This window comes from Talpa occidentalis, unplaced genomic scaffold (genome assembly GCF_014898055.3).
Source record: "Talpa occidentalis isolate TD23 unplaced genomic scaffold, MPIMG_talOcc4v2.1 talOcc4.10, whole genome shotgun sequence".
In the NCBI taxonomy this organism is placed as follows: domain Eukaryota; kingdom Metazoa; phylum Chordata; class Mammalia; order Eulipotyphla; family Talpidae; genus Talpa; species Talpa occidentalis.
Window position 1 is genome coordinate 33,125,202 of NW_023600993.1, and position 18,189 is coordinate 33,143,390.

Below are 18,189 nucleotides of genomic sequence, written 5' to 3' on the forward strand. Positions count from 1 at the left end.
GATCTGGTAGAAGAGCTAACATTAAATGGTCACCTGGGTGGGCGTAATTCCTCCTTTGGGGAATCTGAGGGCAGCGGCTCAGTGCTGGAAGTCTCCCTGTCCCGCAGAAGCATGTCTTTGACATCTCCATCTTTGGAGGGTAAAGTCAGCTGGGTCTTAGAGATGGTCACATCCAAGTCCTTGCCACTCACAGGGCTGCTGGCACCTTCTTTTCTTGTTGAGGAGCTGGAAGAAAGCAAGGAGACCTTAGAGCTCAGTCATGGCTAGGAGATGTCTCAGGTGCTGTGAGGAGTGTCCTTTCCTAGCCCTAATGTACCAGAAGCCCCATCCCACTCAGATCCTATCTTGATCACATACCCAGGTCAGAAAGGAAAGTGCACAGCCTAAAGCCCTGTGGTAGGGAGGAAAAGGAGAGCATTTTTTCTCTCTCCTATCAGAACAGGGAGCCCTCCCTTTAGCAGTCTCAGCAGGAGACTCCTGGGAAGAATGGGTAGTCTCCAGGTTTAGAAAACATGTGGACCTCTAAGCTGGGCTTCAAGGCTTTCAGGAAAACCATAGCTGCTGAGATATTTGTCAGTAGGCTACTACCTGGGAAGGAGTGGCAGAGCCCCTCTCAGGTGGGTCTGTCTGGTAATGGTAAAGCTGGTTTGGCTGCTGCTTGACCAGTCCATGTCCTGCTCTCCCTGCCTACGTCAGGGCCCACAGCAGTTGTCAGGAAAGCAGCCAGCCTCCCTCTCTGAATGATGGCACCAAAGGGTCCTCCCTTCCAGAGGCACATCTGAGCAGGAGGATTCCCACAGCTCTTTCCACTTTTTCCTCCTTTCTTCTTGCAAGCCTCAACTCATCTACTATTGCATTGATTACCCAGAGGCAGCACAGAGAGGGCTAGGGCATGACTGCCCTTCCTGAAGAGGCAGAGGAGGCCAGGGGCAACTGTTCAGCATGTGACAGTCTTCTATAATCAGCTTTGACCTGTGTTTTTACCAGTGATAACAGTACAGTAACAACAGATAACGTCCACGGATAGGGTCTGCATTTCCTTGCTCATCCTCACAACAACCTCAATGACTTTGAAGCTATTATTACCATTTTAGGGATTAGGAAGGGGAGGCACAGATAGGCCTTCATACCTCACACAAGGGAACCCCTGGGGTGAAAGAAGTTTAGAGGTGAGTCCAAGTGTCACCTCCAGGGCCTGTGCTCTTCACTGCTACACACAACTCCCAAGGAGGGCAGCTCATAAAGTGAACCCTGACACTCTTCCCACTTTGCATACACAAACAGGTCTTGCCTAAAAAGTGATGAGACGTGACGGGACCCAGCCTGAGCCCCACAGATGTTGCTAGTATTGGCAGTAGTGATGTCCACTGTGACTACTCAGTAGCTATGGCACCAGGGGGACAGCTTGTGTCCTTTCACCAGCCAAGAAAAGCCAGGTGCTAAGCAGGTAGAGCAGCCACAGTTCACTCACCTGAGCTGGTCTTTAGGCGTCCTTTTGGACTTTGATTTCTTCCCAGGTTTGGAAGAGAAAGGGACGGCCCCAAGTCCAAAGCCTTGTCCATCAGGCTCTCCCACTAGGTGCCCGTCAGCATCCATGAGCCCTGCCTGGATAGAGGCCAGACACAGGGCTGTGGGTTAGATTAAGGGTTTGAGTCCCCAAGAGTATAGGGTCAAAGGCTTAGACGGACATGTTCATCCAACACACTGGGCTATATCTGCTGCTGCTGTCAGCTTCAGGCTATCCCCGACAGAACTGTCTCTGATCACCTTATCAAATGTCTGTTTTCCCATGTCAACTCCTCACACTGGTTCGGTGTCTCATTCCCTGAAGATATTAAGGCCTAATATCTTTATTAGGCCTAACTAATTGGACTAACTCCAGGAATCGTTTCCTATTAGCTCTGTCTTTAACTTATGAAGACCATCTTGAATTCATATGAGTCACCCCATGTTCATCTTGGTGTTAACTTTATCTGTTGTAATGCTAGATCTGCTTTAATGCAGGACACTGTTACCTCTGGAAAGGTCTGGGGATGGAAAAATTTCAATCAAAAACTGTCAACAGAAGGCGACTGTGCTTACCTTCTGGACAGCAGAAATTGCTGCAAAGTCATTCCTGTCTATGAGGGTGTACTTCCTGCGTAAAGTGGATTCTATTTCCCGTTCCTGGTGGCTTGGGAGAGAGAATGAGAGAACACCTTTCACCTGGAGCCATGAACCCACCAAGGCAAGAACCAAGTGGGCCTCCCCTGGTGGCGCAGCGGTTGAGTGCTGGGTTGCGAGGCTGCCCGCAGCCTCTGCAGCGCCAGTTCGATCCCCGGCCACCGGTGAGGGTCCCACCCCCCCAAAAAAAAAAAAAAAGAACCAAGCACTGGAATTAGAAGTCATTTGGGCATGGCCCCTTGTGATTGAGCTATGCCCTCATCATGAACCGGGTCAGACAAAACAAGCTCATTCCATGTCCACCACTCCACTTTGCGCCCACTGTCCAGCCCAGGACTCCACAATATACACACCACTGTCCAGCCCCAAAGCCAAAGAATCTGCAGGGGCCACCCTTATGTGCCAAGTACATCCGCCCCAAGATGACCTTTAACAAGGACTATAAACCTGCCATGGATCACGATTCCCTGTCTAGGTTCTGTCTCTAACAGCCCCTTCAAAATCATTGAACCAGCTTCTGTGAAAACAGCGTGAGTCACTTAGGCTATGTCTGTACCCAAGTAAATCTCAAATGCCTCCGAAGAGGGAGATGGGGCCAGGGAGTATTCACCACGCCCTGCATCAGCCACATGCAGGGCTGGCACTCCATAGACTCCTGTCCAATTAGTGAACTCAGGAAACATCCACCAGGGATCACCTCCTCCTCGAGTAGCCATTAATTGGAGGGCTGTCCTCCCTGCTTCCCCCAGGGAAAGGACAGGGCAGGAGGATCTGAGAGCTCAGGGGAAGAGACTGTCAGGGACTACAGAGCCTGAGCATGCTCCAAGGACACATCTGGCCCCTCAGATGAGAGCCAGGGCAGTGCGCTTGAGGAGGATGTCCAAGCCATTGACAGTGAAATGACAGCCTGATATTGGAGTGAGGAGGGTCCATTACCTCAAAACCACTCGGAACTGGTTAAACACCTCCTGGATCTGTCTGAGGTTGATAATCTGGAGGGAAGAAAACAAGGGAGAGGTTAAACCTTAGACACCCTGGGACTGAGCCTGTGTCTATGTTAGCTGAGAAACCAGAATCCCTTGGCTCATCCCTTGGACCATCTGTCTTGAGAATGGGACATCTGCAAACCGCTTCTCCTCAAGAACAGAGCAAGCCCTCAAGAACAGAGAAATGGCTGATCAATAATTTTAAAACTAAGTACTTACTTGGGCCATAAAAACAATCACCTTTCCTTAGTGAAGATCTGTATAAAATTGAAATAACTCTAGTGCTTGAAAATACTAAGAAAAACATTTTAATAAAACATATTGTCCTTGGCTCTTTTCTGATTCCCAAAGTTTCCATTGTGAACCTTTCTGTGTGGGTACAGACTCAGACACATCTATGGTTGGAGGAAGGTCATCAGCCTCCTTGGCTCTAGGTCTGTCTGGGGCTACCCCTGCTGGGAAGACCAGAAGAACCCACCCCTTAGTTGTCCCAGGCCTGCCTCTTGCAGCTGCCCACAGTAACATGCCAAGGGATCCACCATGTAGCTCCCAGATGAGGGGTTGATGGCCTGTGCTATAAAAACAGAATCTATCTTTTCCCCTGAGAGGCCTTCCCTGTGTCTCCTTCTTGCCCATCATCGCTTAAAGGCTTCACTTTGCCTGGCACAGCTAAGCACCTGAGATGAGCTCAATTATAATCCCAGCTTAGATTCCCACCCCACTGAATAAGTGAGGCCATCACAGTACCTGAGGTTAAGTACTTTAGGTCACTAGCAAAGAGACAGCTGAGCTGAGATTCAAACCAAGAAGCCTAACTCCAGGGCCTTTCTTTATGTTCCCAGTGATGGACCACCTCCTGTGTGATCAAGGCTGTTCAAGGCAGTTGACTATTCCGTGGGTACCCACAGTCTTGTAATCCTAAATATGGAAGCTGAAGCCTGGTGGGCTGAAGGGCCCCTGAGGCCAGGGATTTGGCACTCCTCACCCTATGCCCACTGTACCCACTGAGTATGAAATTCTGAGGCCTGCATAGCACAAGTTGAGGCAAGCCTAAGACAGGGTGCCCAGGCCTGCTGGCCATGGTGGTCCCAAGAAGGGGGTCCTTACATCAATCTCATCCAGTGTGCCGTCCAAGTACCTCCGCACCTGGGAGTTGATCTCTGCAATCTGAATCTCATCCAGGGGGTCATAGTTCACAAGGGTTCGGTTGGCCTTGAAGGAAAATGAAGAACATGTCAACAGGTTCCAAGCACCTGATCCCAAATAGGGACAACAGGGGTCATTCTGAGAACCAAGTGGGGAGGTTGGGCACAGGCCTTGGCTGGCTGCCCACACTGGCTCCATTCCCTATACTATCAGGTCCTGGAGAAGAGGGCCTGACTCACTAGGTGCTTAAGTTGTTAAGGGATCACTGGATGAGGGAGTAAGGAAAGGCTGCTCAGCATGGGTCCTGCTACTCCAAGCAAAGGGATTCTGCTGGCTGAGACTTGGCAGCCTATAGTATGAGGGCCACAGAAAGGGGTTGCCTCTGCCTGGAGGCCCCTCTGGATAATAAACATCATTCTAGATGGCCACCAGACTATGTAGATGGCCTCCCCTGACCTTATGCTACCCTGCTACCCCCATCCCCATCTCCTCTGACCTTGACCCATCATACTCTTTGCTCCTGTATCCCTACCTACCAGACCTTTAAGCCCCCTTCCCCTGGTTCCCCTGACTCTGCCTGCCTTAGTTCTCTGACTTTCTGACAATCCTGCCTACATCCTCCTGCTCTCCCAATGCCCCTGCCCACAGGCATCCCTGGCCCCCAGCTCCTCTGGCCCCTTCCCCAGTCTCTGATTTCCCAGTCTCTCTGCCTACTTGGCCCCCCTTTATCCTAGTCCCTCTGCCCACCTGGTACCCTGACTCCAGCCCCTCAAGCACTCCAGACATCCCTTCCCCCCATCTCTAGCCCCTTACCAGGCTGTCATGAATGGCTAGCTCCTGCTTGAGTAGTGCCAGCTCCTTCTCCAGATTCTTGACCATTCGCTGTCAGTGAAATATAGTTGGGTGGGGAGGGGTCAGAGAGGCCACCCTGCCTCTGTCAGATCAAGTCCCAATTCCCATTCCTTATGGCCAGATATCCTGGTCCTTCCTGGTAATCTATGGACTGTGATCTCAGTATCTGATGATACCTGACCTCTGGTGACTTTTCCCCAACTGGGGTGAATTTAGGGTTTAAGGAGGAATCCCCTGACCTTTCCCTCTTAAAGCTGAGGAGGAGACTGATACCACAGTGAGCACAGGCACCCAGAGGGCCACCTTAAATCCCAACTCCCAGGAGCTCTAGGTATTTCCCATTGTTCCAGTACAGCCCACAGCTCCAGGATGCTTTCCAGGAACTGTGTACCTTTTACACTCATCCTCCCCAACCACAAAATGTATCACCATTCCCCACTGACAATCACGTATGTCACCTCCTATTTTCAGCTGCTACAAACAAAGCTGTAAGAACATTTTATTTATATCTTTGAACTGAAACCTTATAAGCTTCCGTAGGATAACACAGAGATCTGTGAGGCTTTGTGTGACCTGCCTCATCACCTCTTACTTTTCTACTCCTCTCTTCCACCTCACACTCCCACCAAAATGACATCCTCTCACCTCGGCATTGCATGTCTAATCTGCCCCAGGAAATTCTTCTCTCAGGTAGTTCCATGGCTAGTTCCACTCCCTTAGTGCTTTTAATTTTAAGCGTTGCTCAAAAGCTTTCTAAATTAAGCACACATCAATCACCCCATGTAAAACTTCAGCCCTCTCCCCAACCCACCCCAGTCTTTTAAAAAAAATCTTTATTTTTATCTTTTTTGATTGCTGAGTAATATTCCACTGTGTATATGTACCACAGCTTCTTGATCCAGTCATCTATTTTTGGGCATTTGGGTTGTTCCATAGCTTAGCTATTGTAAATAGTGCTGCTATAAACATAGGGGTGCAGGTGCTCTTTGGAATTAATGATTCTGTGTCCTTTTGGGTAAATACCTAGGAGTGGAATTGCTGGATCATATGGAAGCTCCATCTTTAGCAGGTTGAGGAATCTCCACAGAGCTTTCCACAGTGGTTGGACCAGTTTCCACTCCTACCAGCAGTGCAGGAGAGTTCCTTTTTCTCCACATCTTCCCAACATTTGTTGTTGCTAGTTTTTTTTTAATATGTGCCATCCTCTCTGGTGTAAGATGGTATCTCATTGTAGTTAGTTTTGATTTGCATTTCCCTGACTACAAGTGATGTTAAACATTTTTATAGCACATGTCACCAATATACTCTAGACCAGTGATGTCTAATAAAACTTTCTGTAATGTTTGAAACATTCTATCTGTGCCTCAGGTCAAATATAGTTATTGAATACCTGAAATGTGACCAGTACGACCAAGAGAGTGAATTTTAAATTTTATTTAATTTTAACTGGGTAAATTTACTGTGAGTAGTGGTTACTGTCAGTGAAGCTCCAGAACTTACCTATTTCCTCTTTTTTATAATTTTTATTCAAGAAAAATTGTATGTACTTATGACATGATGTTTTGATATACTGATGTATAGTGTAATGATTACCAGAGTCATGCTCATCAACATTCCCTCCTCCTCACCTAGATGCTACTTTTTCTATGTGGTGGTAAGAGTATCTGAGAGCTATTGTTAGCAAATTTCTAATATACAATACCAAGTTATTAACAGTAACTATAACATACAACCATGCTATACATCAGAGCTTCATACTTACTCATCTTATATATGAAAATGTCTACCCTTTGACCAAAATCTCCCCATCTCTCAGTCCCCCACATTGCCTCTACTCTCAGTAAGCATGGCTCTACTTTCCACCTCTATGAATTTGACTTTTCTAGTTTCCACATACAAGTGAGATCATGTAGTATTTTTCTTTGTGTGTATTATTCACTTAGCATCATGTCCTCCAGCTTCATCCACAGATGGGAGGGTCCTAGAGCTTACCTATTTCTTATGTGTGAGAAGCTGTACTCCCAAAATTTTATATTTTTTAAACAAATCAATGAGATTTTATTTTCAAAAGTTATGCAGGTATTAACAGAGTCAAGCCAATAAAAGTGGTTCCCAGCCTAAAAGAATAAACATTTTTAAATGACCACTGGGGGGAGCCCTTGATAAACTGCATCCTGGGACTCATGACCAAGGCTATGACTGGTCTACAGCAAAGGGTGACAAAACCCTGTTACCCTGGTGGCTCGGTGGCAATTCAGGCACAAAACCTGAACTCAAAGCACATGGCAAGGGTCTGAATCCTTGCTCTTGCCACTCTGAGCATCCCAAGACAGTCTCCTCCAGGTGGTCTCCCTATGTGGTGAATAGGAAAAATTCAGCCCCTATTTAACCCCTGCATCTCCTCCCAGGTCAGGGATCTCAGCTCGAGAAAATACACCATTGGCCAGCGAGGGAAAGTCTGACAGAGATTTTGGGGACCTCTTGCTGGATGATGCTGTCCAGTCTGGCAGGGGGAGCCAGGTTTAAACCTCTGGTCAATCAGGCAATGTGGGGAAATGGGCCATATGCCCTCACAGTTCATCAGCCTTCATATCATGCACCACAAGAGCATGGATGAGGCTTGCCTAATGACAGGGAGGATTAGTGGCTCCAACTTCTACTGACTGGAGAGAAGCTGCTGGGAAACATAGGGCTGGAACAGCAAACCCCATAGAACAGGGTCTGGCAGCACCTTCTGGTTGATCATCTCCTTTACAAAAATCAGGAGCATCTTCTGGATGGAAGACAATGCCTTGTAAGCATATATGTTCCCTGAACAGTCAGATGTTTCCATCATGATGATAATGAGTATAATTTGGAGAGTTCTGTTTAAATCCGCATCAGGCCGAGAGTAGCTCTCTAAGAAGTGTCCCTATTTTGACCCCACTGCCACCTGCAGGTGCATTTTTTTCTTGGCAGGGTGGAATACCCAAGTGTCTCTCTGCTATCTATGCGTGCAGCTCACTCTGACACCACCTCACAGAATTAGACTGAACTGACAAAGCTGAGGGTCACTGGAGGTCAGCAGTTCAAGCTCCCTGGTCACAGATGATACCCTGAGTCTCAGTCTGAGCAACTCAGCACAGACAGCAGGTGGCAGAGATGGCTAGCCACCCAGTCTCCAGCCTTACGATCAGCCGTGCTAGCCACAGAGATCCTGCGGAAGCTTTTCTACCCCAATGAAAACAGGCAGCAGTTCTGAAAACGGTGCTGGAAACAACCTGCAGAGACTGGCTACGGTCCAGGGAAAGCAGGACCAAATAACTGTCTGCACCTCTCTCAAGAACTCATGTCTGAGGGCCTCCCTGGTGGCACAAGGGGTTAAGAAGCAACCTATGAAGCTGTACACAGCCACTGCAGCATGAGTTCGATTCCTGACCAGGGAGATATCCATATGGCACAGCAGACCTCTCCTGACCCTCTCGCTGCTCCCCTCAGAAGTGTATTTCAGTCAATCTGCCTGTTCTGTTCCCCACTCTGGTGACTCCTCTAACCTCCCCCCACACCTCTGGCCTGTACCCCAGTTCTTGTATGTATAAATAAATCTTTAAAAAAAAAAAAAGAACTCATGTCTGTGAAGGAAATTGCTTAGGATTATAAACACATTCACATTCAGTGATAGGGAGACTGACCTGTCCAGGACCTGTAATGCAGATTTCCAGAGAGAAATTACACTAAATATCATGAAATCCTTACCATCAGTTGCAATACCCACCCAGCTGGGTTGAGAGGTGTCAGTGTGATTGTCCTGATCTAAGAGGACACCACAAAAGAAATTAAAAAAAAAAAAAAGATACAAAAAGCTTCAAGCTATGGAAAACACAGAAAACAAAGCCACAAAATCTGAGATGACCAACCCACGATGCCATGCTGACTTCAGTTATTTCTTTTTAAGTAAAACATTTAAGATAAATGTGAAGCCCCTGCACCTCTCCACTCCAAGTCCATTTCCTGCCCTCCTACCGCAACCCCACCCCAGAGGTATTGGGGTTTTCAATCTTTTCACTCCCACACATTTTTTCTTTCATTGCACACACATATAACCATTTAATGATAGCCAGCATACCTTGCAGGTTTTCACACTTGGTGTAAAGGACAGCTGCTACAATTCTGTTCTCACAATGCCCAAGTTGTTTTCTCACTTGAGACATTCACGCTGGTGGTTCTAGCTCTGGCTCCTCCCTCCATAACTCAGCTATTCTCCTGTTAAAGGCTGCAGGTCATGTTCCTAATGTTTCATTGTTATAATAAGCACCACCAGCCCAGTTCTTTCTTTTTTTTTTTTTTTTTTTTTTTTTATAGAGGCATGTTTTTATTTATTTGTTTGTTTGTTTGTACATGCACTGGGTACAGTCAGAAGTGCGGGAGGGTGAGAGAATTCACCAGAGCCAGAGCGGGGAGCAGAGCAGGCAGAAGGACCAAAGTACACTGCTGAGGGGAGCAGCGGGCGGCAGGAGAGGTCTGCGCGCCATGTGGGACCCTCCTCCGGCGGCCGGGGAGCAGCCGGGGATCGAACCGGCGCTGCAGAAGCCGCAGGCAGCTTCGCAACCCAGTGCTCAACCGCTGCGCCACCAGGGAGGCCCCCCAGTTCTTTCTTAAGTCTCCTTATATACAAGACAATACCTCCGAACTTGATACCTGGAAGTTATGTAATATACCAGAAGTTATATAATATACCCACTAACTGCAGAGGTGAGTAGAGTGCTAGCAAATATTTACAGGTATTTACTCCATAACAGCACCGTGCTAAGACACTTCTACCCATTATCTTATTTTTCACAATAGCTCTTTGAGAGTGGATTGTTAGTTCCCTGACTTACAAATGAAGAAACTGAGGCTTAGAAAGGGTGCCAGACTGAAGTTACACAGCTAATGAAGTATGGGGTTTGGAACCAGACATCCCAGTCAAGCATGGTCCCAGAATAACAGCAGCTGTATCACCTGGAACTTAGAAATAATAAATCCCCTCATGCCATATCCCAGACCCCAGGCAAATGGAATTAGGAATTCTCAGAATGTGTCCCATGGCCTATAGTTTAGCAAGCCTACCAGGTGATTCTGGTGCCTCATCAAGTTTAAGAATCTTTGCCCCTAAGCTTTCCACCCCCTCAACTTGCTAATCATGGGTAGTTCCACTGTACCACAGGGTCCATTATTTAGAATCTGGAAAGTTGAACTGGTTTGTCATGAATTTAGGGCATGCGCAGTCGCCTGTCTCCAGTAACTATGATTCCACAAGCATCTTAAAAAGGAAAGCCAACTTATTGATTGGTAAATGTGTTTTTACTTTACTAGCTATTGCCAAAATGCTCGCCAAAGTAGTTGTATCAATTGCACTCTGATCATAATTAGGTTAAGTGTTCCCATTTCTACACACCCTTACCATCATTTTGTACTATCATAAAAATAATAATTTGTACTAGTCTGAGGATGGAATCCTACTAAGGTTTCCAGGGAATTTGCATTAACCACTTGGTTAGTGATGAAATTGAACATTCCCTGTGACTAATTATCTCTGCTTGCTGGGAGGGGTCACTCAGATTGGGAGGAAAGAGGTTCTGATGAGTCTGAGAGAAGGTGCCCGCTGATTCAGCTCTGGTCTGAAACAGTTAGCTATATAGACACCCATATACTTAGAGGCACTTAGAGGCCCTGGGCCCCACAAGTGAACTGGGTAGTAGTCTGACTAGCCCTTTGACCTTTGTAGTGACCCCAAAGGGGTCTCTAAGGAAGCTAAAGATTCTGGTCTGTCCCAGAGTGGAGAGGGACTGGCCCAGGATTTCATGAGTATCTTTGGTTGAGACAAGAAGGGAAGCCAGGCTCATGTGACCTAAGCAGCAAACCCACACACCTTCCCTGCAGTGAGACACCTGCCCACAAGCCCTATGTACCTCAGCGTCATACTTTTCATTGATGGCAGGCTCAGTGGTGACCAGCTTCATCCTGCTGGCAAACCGCAGTGAAGAAAGCTGAAAAATAAACCAGATAAGACATCCGATGACTCCCCACTAACGAGAGCCCAAGACACCAGCCTTTTCAGAGACCTTGCCTGCCTCTCCTGGTCCTTCAGACTGCCTGGCCAACCAGTGTTGATTCACTCCCTTGAAGGAGTATTGGTCAAAAGGGCACTTAACAGTGAGGTTCCCCAGGCAAGGAAGAAGGTGACTGAGTGTCCTCATCTCCTACACTATCAGGATACACGCTGGTCTATTCATGTTCTACCTCTGCACGTTACCATGTTCCACCACTATACAGTTACACGCATCACACCTCTACTGCATGTTCTATCTCACAACTCCCTATGAAGTAGGAATGTGGTCAACCTCATTTTATAGATGAGGACATTGAAACAGAGAGGTCAAGCAAACTGCCCAAGACCACAGAGCTAGTCAGAGGTAGTGCAGGAATTCAGTCCAAATACTGAGGCTCCTGAGTCCGTGTTCCTAACTGCTGAGAGGAACAGAATGTGTAGGAACCCACTTCTGTACCCTTGCATGGGAACTGAAGGAGGGTCTGGGAAGGGCCAGAGCAGTGATTTGCCTGGTCATGGGGGAGGGACATTCTAATAGAGAGACAGTGTGACCCAAGTGGAGGGAGGTGAGAGCCAGATGATCTGGTGAGAACTGAGGCAAAAAATGAAGGAGTAACACAAAAGAAGGCACCGTGGGGGCGAATGGAAGGGCCTGAATGCCTAGGGAATCAGTTTCTTACACTGCCAGCATGTGAGTGGTAAATGTTGAAACTGAATGGAGGGAGGCATTGGAATGCACTAGTAAACCTTTGCTACCTGGTGACAAAATAAAAAATTCGACTCAGCAGAATCCTAAAGTGTGTGTGTGTATGTGTGTGTGTGCGCGCGCACATGTGTGCATGTGTGCACGTGCATACATGTGCTGCTTGACTTTTACATCTTTGACCAATTATTGTGAGTAGAGACATTTGCAAATCAGGTCACTAGGAAAGACGAATCCCTGCATAAAGGCAACTCTAAAATGTACTATAGGATCCCTTGGGTCACTGGAGTGAAGTCTGGAGGTCCTGCCCCAGTTCTTCTGGAGAGGTAGTCATGGTAATATGGCTACAGGGCCAGGAGACAGCCAGGTAAGCAGGCACTTGGGAAATAGTCTTGACACTGTGCCCCCCTGCATTGATATTACATGACAAGTAACTGTGAGCAGTAGCCAGAGGTGGCAGGAGGCAGGTCCTGAGACCCAATCACATCAGGCTGGGCTGGCTGGGAAGCCGACTTTAAAAGGGATGGACAGAAGAGGCTATTCTTTGGGCAGTCTGGTCTGGTGGTTCAGAGCTTGGACACTGACAAACTGTATAAGCTGAGACAGGTCTTGGAACTTTTCTGGCGATAAGGAAGACCTGACTTGCAAGGTCTTAGGTAGACTTAGTGATGAGGTACATGATGTGTTCTGAGCAGTGCTGGCACACGGCGAGCTTTCAGGGCAGGCCCTGACATACAGTTCAAGTTGCTTCTGTATAGGATAAAATCAGACTCTTCTGCTCCAAGGGGAGCAGCAGGTGTGGCCACAAGCCCCCACTGTGGTTTCTCCTGCACACACATGTAGTATCACCACACAAAACATCATTCACAATGGGAAGTTTTGAAATACTTGCCAAAGAGAATCATTAGCTTCCAAACCCCCAATATGCCCTTGGCCCAAATCTCTGAGGCTTTTCATACATTTCCACCAGGCCCTGTTGGCTCAATCCTGGGCAGAGATCCAGAGTGGTGTAGGCCCCAGCCTCTGGGGACAGCAGGTACCATAAGAGCTGCTTCCTGTGTGCTCAGGGGTGAGGTTAAGGGGAGAAAGGGACCTTCCACCATCTTGGAGGACATCTTTCTTAACAAGGCAGCCAAGAGGTCCAGTTTTCTTCTGGATCCTCTTGGGGTTAACCCGGCTTTGTTATGCTCTGAGAACAGAATGTTCCTGAACCCTCCTCTGGGGAAGCAGCCTGAACGTCAGATGGAGCTCCCCTACCTGGCCTCCCAGGTCCCAGAGCATTGGGTATGTGGCAAGAGAGCTCTCCCTGGAGGCCTGCAATGTCCCCAAAGCACAAACTGGGAGGCCCCAGAGGAACCTTGTGCCTACAGCGTCTTGGGTTCCTGGAAATGACATTTCATCTAAGTGGAGTCTCCAGATGACTGAAGCATGTCCTAAACACCCACAGTTGAAAACCAAAATGTCTAAGGAGAGCTTTCTAAGCTTACTAAGTAAGCTTACTTACTAGTGGGTGGCCCTTCAGAGGAAGAAGGGAACCCCAGCCTGGTTGCCAACCTGCGTGGTCTTACCTGTGTCACTACCTTTGCTCTGTCAGGCCAGTATTCCTTCTCCTCATTCTCATACACTTTTCTATTCCCCAGGTCACTGGGTTAACCTCTATGAGTCACAACCCTCCCCTACTCACACCTGTGACAACCCCAGCCACCTGCAGAATGGCCAAAGCCTCTGCCATCAGGACCCACCCAGCCCCTGTGGTAGCCAGATGTTACCGGCATGGGCCACACCTTCAGGATTTCCTCTGCCAGAAACATCTCTGCTTCCCTGCACCAACTCCTCAAGCCCACCTAGTTCAGTGCTCACCTTCCTCACCCCAGTTTTAGGAAACACCACTCCCCCCCCCAACCCCCGCCAAAAGATCCTCTATCCAGGCCTCTCACATTACTAAAAGCCATGACTGGGAATGCTGAGGCCCACGGCCAGGAATCACTTAACTCTACTGAGCTGCTCCCCACCTCTCCACCCGCAACCCAAGACCTTATACATGGCAGGTGCTTACCACCTATTTGCTGCTCACTCTGCCCTTACAATCTCAGCCTGGAATCTGGAATGTTTTCAAGATTTTAAAACATGTGATTATAAAGAACAAGGAATCAGCTGTTCTCCAGCCCAATTCACAAGAAGAAGCACCCTGGGAGGCATGGCCTTTGTCCCCACAAAGCTGGCTCTCAGACCTCCTCTCAGGCCCTCAAAATGAACTGGGCCCCCCTCAGCAATTTTGGCTCAGATTCCTGCCCTGAATCCTCCACTCTTGACTATGTCTATGCTAGTGTGCCTGCTGAGCCAGCCCAGCACAAGCCTTACTAGCCCTGGCACCCACGAGGAGGGATTCCAACCTGTCCACATTAGCAGTCTTTACATACCGTCTCTTCCAATTGGGCGGCTTCTCCATAGATGTTTGTCACAAGGACCATATTGCAGTTTCCCCCTACAGGAAGCAGGACACAGAAGGACCATGAACCATGTGTGTTTTCTGCCAAAGGATTTCTTTGAGGCTAATGGAGATCTGTTATGGACTGAATGTGTTCCCCCCAAACTCATGTTGAAATCCTAACCCCCATATAGGATGATATTTGGAGGTGTGGCCTGTGGGAAGTAATTAGGTTTAGATGAGGCCCTAAGGGTGGAGCCCCCATGCCAGTACATGCGCTGCCAAAGCAAACACTGGAGCCACCCATGTTGGGATTAGTGCCCTTAGGGAAAAAGAAGGAACCCAGAGCTTGAGCTCTCTCCATTTCTGGCCTCAATCTCTTTCCCCTATGTGAAAACACAATGAGAAGGAGGCCATCTGCAAGTCAGGAAGGGATTCTCACCAGGAACCCTCCCTGCTAGACCTTGATCTGGAGCATCCAACTCCAGAACTATGAGAAATAAACGTGTGTTATTTAAGTCACCCAGGCCATGGATTTTGTCACAGCAACCTGAGTTGACAAAGACAGGGTCAGAAAGGACAATGCCAAAGCATGCATGATGCTGGGAGGTAGAGGGAAGAGTGAGAGGGGAGAGAGGGCACCAGATATACCTAAAAGAAGAGCCTGGGAACAACGGAGGTGAGAGGGTGTGGAGCAGGGAGGGGCAGGGTTGGGGAGAGGGCTTTGGGCCAGGGCTTTGCTCAAGGTGGTACCCAATTTATAATCAGACACCAATGACTGTATCATCAACCCAACATGAGCGCCTGGAGACACAGCATGAAAAGACTGCTCCTGCTCCTCTGTAGAGGAGGCTGCAGGGGAAACACCATGGAGAAACTTCCCATCTATGTCTTTAAGGCAACGAAGTATTCTGCCAGCTGATTTAGGGATGTGGGGGAAAGGAGAAGGTATTTACAGTAGTGGCAAAAACTTAAACAAAGATACTGAGGAGTGAAGAAATCACTTTGTGGGGGAAAGAAGAGGATGATATGCTTAATTCTGCCTTTCAGGTGTGTCAGATTACATGAAAAGACTCCAGGTAAATCTAAGTCGACGCCACCAGGAGGGAGCAATTCCATCATCACCGGCAGCAGATGTGCCCGTCCTTCCTCCTCATGCAAACCACACTTACCTAAGGAGTCCTTCAAGGCATGGGTGAGCTTGCACTGCCTGAAGGGGATGTGGTCCCGCTTCTGGTCCCCGAGGGCAATGATGGCCTGCTCCAGGAACGACAGCGACTTGTTGATGTAGGTGGCTTCCTTTAGGACTCGGCCCTCGGACTGCAAACCAAAGGTCAGGTTCACTTTGGCCAAGGGGAGAGGCTGCCCAACTAAGAACACTGGTGGCCAGGCCAGAGCCCCCTTCCCAGGAACAGGGCCTTTCCTCAACATTATGGGATATATTCTATTCCATCTCGGCCTAATAACGGTAATACTAATACTCACAAGAATATTTATATGAATATTCATGTGAATGCTCATGTGAACATGAATATTTAATACGACTTTACAGGAATTCACTTTAGATTCTCACTAAACTGAGTACACAGAGGAATAGTTGTGCAGATACTGGGCAATATTCACACAAATAGAAACGCTCACACTAATGCATATGGGAATGTGATCTGAATACTCTTGTGAATACTTGTGCTCATCCTCACACTCATGTGAATATTTGTTTGAAATAAAATACTCATGTGAATACTTAGACGCATACACAGAGATGCCAACTCTAGCATTTACTGAGCGCTTACTAAATGCCAGGCACCTTACTAAGAAATTAGGGGCCATCATCTCCTTTAATATTTACAAAAATCCTGTCAATTTGGGGCTTTCCGGTAGCCTAGGAGTTAAGTCTCAGCATTATCACCACTATGGCCTGAGTCTGACCTCCAGCCAGGGAGCTACCCACATGGCACAGCAGACCTCTCCTGTCTTGCTTGCTGCCCCCTCAACAGTCTACTTCAGTAGAGCCACCTGTTCTGCTCCCCACTGTGTCTCTGGTGAGTCCTCTCATCCCCCACACCTCTGGCCTACACTGCAGTTCTTCTATGCAAAAAAAATAAAGCTACCAACTTTTAAAAAATTTTAAATAAATAAAAAATCCTGTCAAGTGGGAATGCCTCTCTGCAGCAGTTATTCCATCTATGCTAATTCCATCCCTCCAGCTCCTCGAGTCAAGCCGCTTGTCTCACTGCACCTAGGTCAGGTCTGTGCTCATGAACACTTAGGGAGGGTGGGCCCAGGTGCACTGTGCCGAAAACAGACCATGGCTTGTGGAGAAGAAACCTTCCACTTCCCCCACTTACTCCAGACTTCCCCAGTCTCTCCGATCCTGCTAGATCCACCAAGTTAATTTTGGAAGTGATGTACTTTTCATCTGATAGCGTCCGAGAATGGGCCTACAAAACATGCAGAGGTTAGATTGTCACAGGAAGAATTTGCTGATGAGTAGATCCCATGGGAAGTGACTGCCTTTCCCAGGCTTTTTAAAGAACTTGCACTTACCTCCACATAGATGGTGAAAATGCAGTGTGACCTGGAAGAGTTTTTGTTCATCGTGTGAGAGGCTATAATCCTATTGGTCTCTCCCTGAAAAAGTGGGGAAATGTAGACATTTCGAAAAATTAAAATAACAAGGCATTTATTTGGGTCATTTTTCAACTACATCGATAGTTATATAAGTGATCTCAATCACTGCAATCAACTGGAGTTCCAGGCAATACTTATTTATAAATTAATATAAAAGTAAACAAACTGAAGTCCATATCTACACTTATACCACTGTTAGGGACATGTGAATTGGTATAGTTTTCTAAAAAACAAAGTAGCAATAAAAATTAAAAATCCTAAAAATATGCATGAATAATGAATCATAACCTACATATCCAACAATAAGGGAATGACCCTATCTACCTTGGAATATTACATAGCCAGGACCATGTTAATAAGTATCTTTTCATAACAGAAATACAGATTCCAAATTCATAGCAAACTGACTTTCATAGCACACTAAAAGAATCATACACTATGATCAAGTGAGATTAATCCCTGGGTTGCAGGATCGTTCAACATAAACAAGTTAATCCGTATAACATACCACATAGGCAGAATGAAGGACAAAATCATATGCTGCTGCAATCTAGGGTATGCAAAAGTATTCATACAAAATAGGATAAACAGATGCTGTTACTAAGATGTTTGTTAATAATGGTCTTTCTGGGCTGGGGTCTATGGGTCACTTTCTCTTTCCTATACAGTTTTGTTTTTTCATAGTTTTTCTTACAGTGAAACTGTGCTACTTTTTAAAATAGGAAAAATAAAAAATTTTGTTATTTATTTATATTTAATAATTTTGTTTTCAAAGGCACAGTGGGCCCTTCCCTCTAACTCATAGGATTAGCAAGGCCCTGCAGTAAATATTTGTTCAAATGCCCAATCCCATCTGATTGGCACTATTAGTGTCTCCACTTTCACAGATGAGCAAAGAGGCTTGGAGACAATGATGATTTGTTCATCTTAAGGCTTAACTTAAGCTTGAAAGAAGTCTGGATTTAAGCCCAAGTGCCCAATTACAAATCCTATGTCTTTTGCACTGTATCTCAGCTCAAAATATGAAGGGTGTTTTGAGCAATAAAATGAACTAAATATTCAAAAACTGTCCTATTGCAAAACACCTAAAGATAATGGAATATTTAAAACTTCTTTTTGAATATGTAGCTGTGATTGTCTAGAGGTAAGGAAAGTAGCCTGGGGCAGGATAGGAGGTTGTAGCAGGAATCCAGGTTAAGGTTAAGGAGGA

General features: G+C 46.9%; 1 protein-coding gene across 6 annotated transcripts in view; it reads right to left on the reverse strand.

Moving 5' to 3' along the window:
* Positions 1-18,189, reverse strand: part of KIF9 (kinesin family member 9) — a 38,585-nt gene that overhangs the window by 8,065 nt on the left and 12,331 nt on the right. For all 6 annotated transcript variants that reach the window (XM_037528069.2, XM_037528033.2, XM_054693788.1 and 3 more), the window contains 11 exons: positions 16,896-16,979; positions 16,697-16,789; positions 15,521-15,668; positions 14,341-14,405; positions 11,078-11,155; positions 5,109-5,177; positions 4,257-4,361; positions 3,100-3,155; positions 2,083-2,173; positions 1,472-1,605; positions 34-225 (listed from right to left, as the gene is read on the reverse strand). In XM_037528069.2, coding sequence (XP_037383966.1) covers positions 34-225; positions 1,472-1,605; positions 2,083-2,173; positions 3,100-3,155; positions 4,257-4,361; positions 5,109-5,177; positions 11,078-11,155; positions 14,341-14,405; positions 15,521-15,668; positions 16,697-16,789; positions 16,896-16,979 — 1,115 coding nt within the window. The remainder of the gene's footprint in view (positions 1-33; positions 226-1,471; positions 1,606-2,082; positions 2,174-3,099; positions 3,156-4,256; positions 4,362-5,108; positions 5,178-11,077; positions 11,156-14,340; positions 14,406-15,520; positions 15,669-16,696; positions 16,790-16,895; positions 16,980-18,189) is intronic.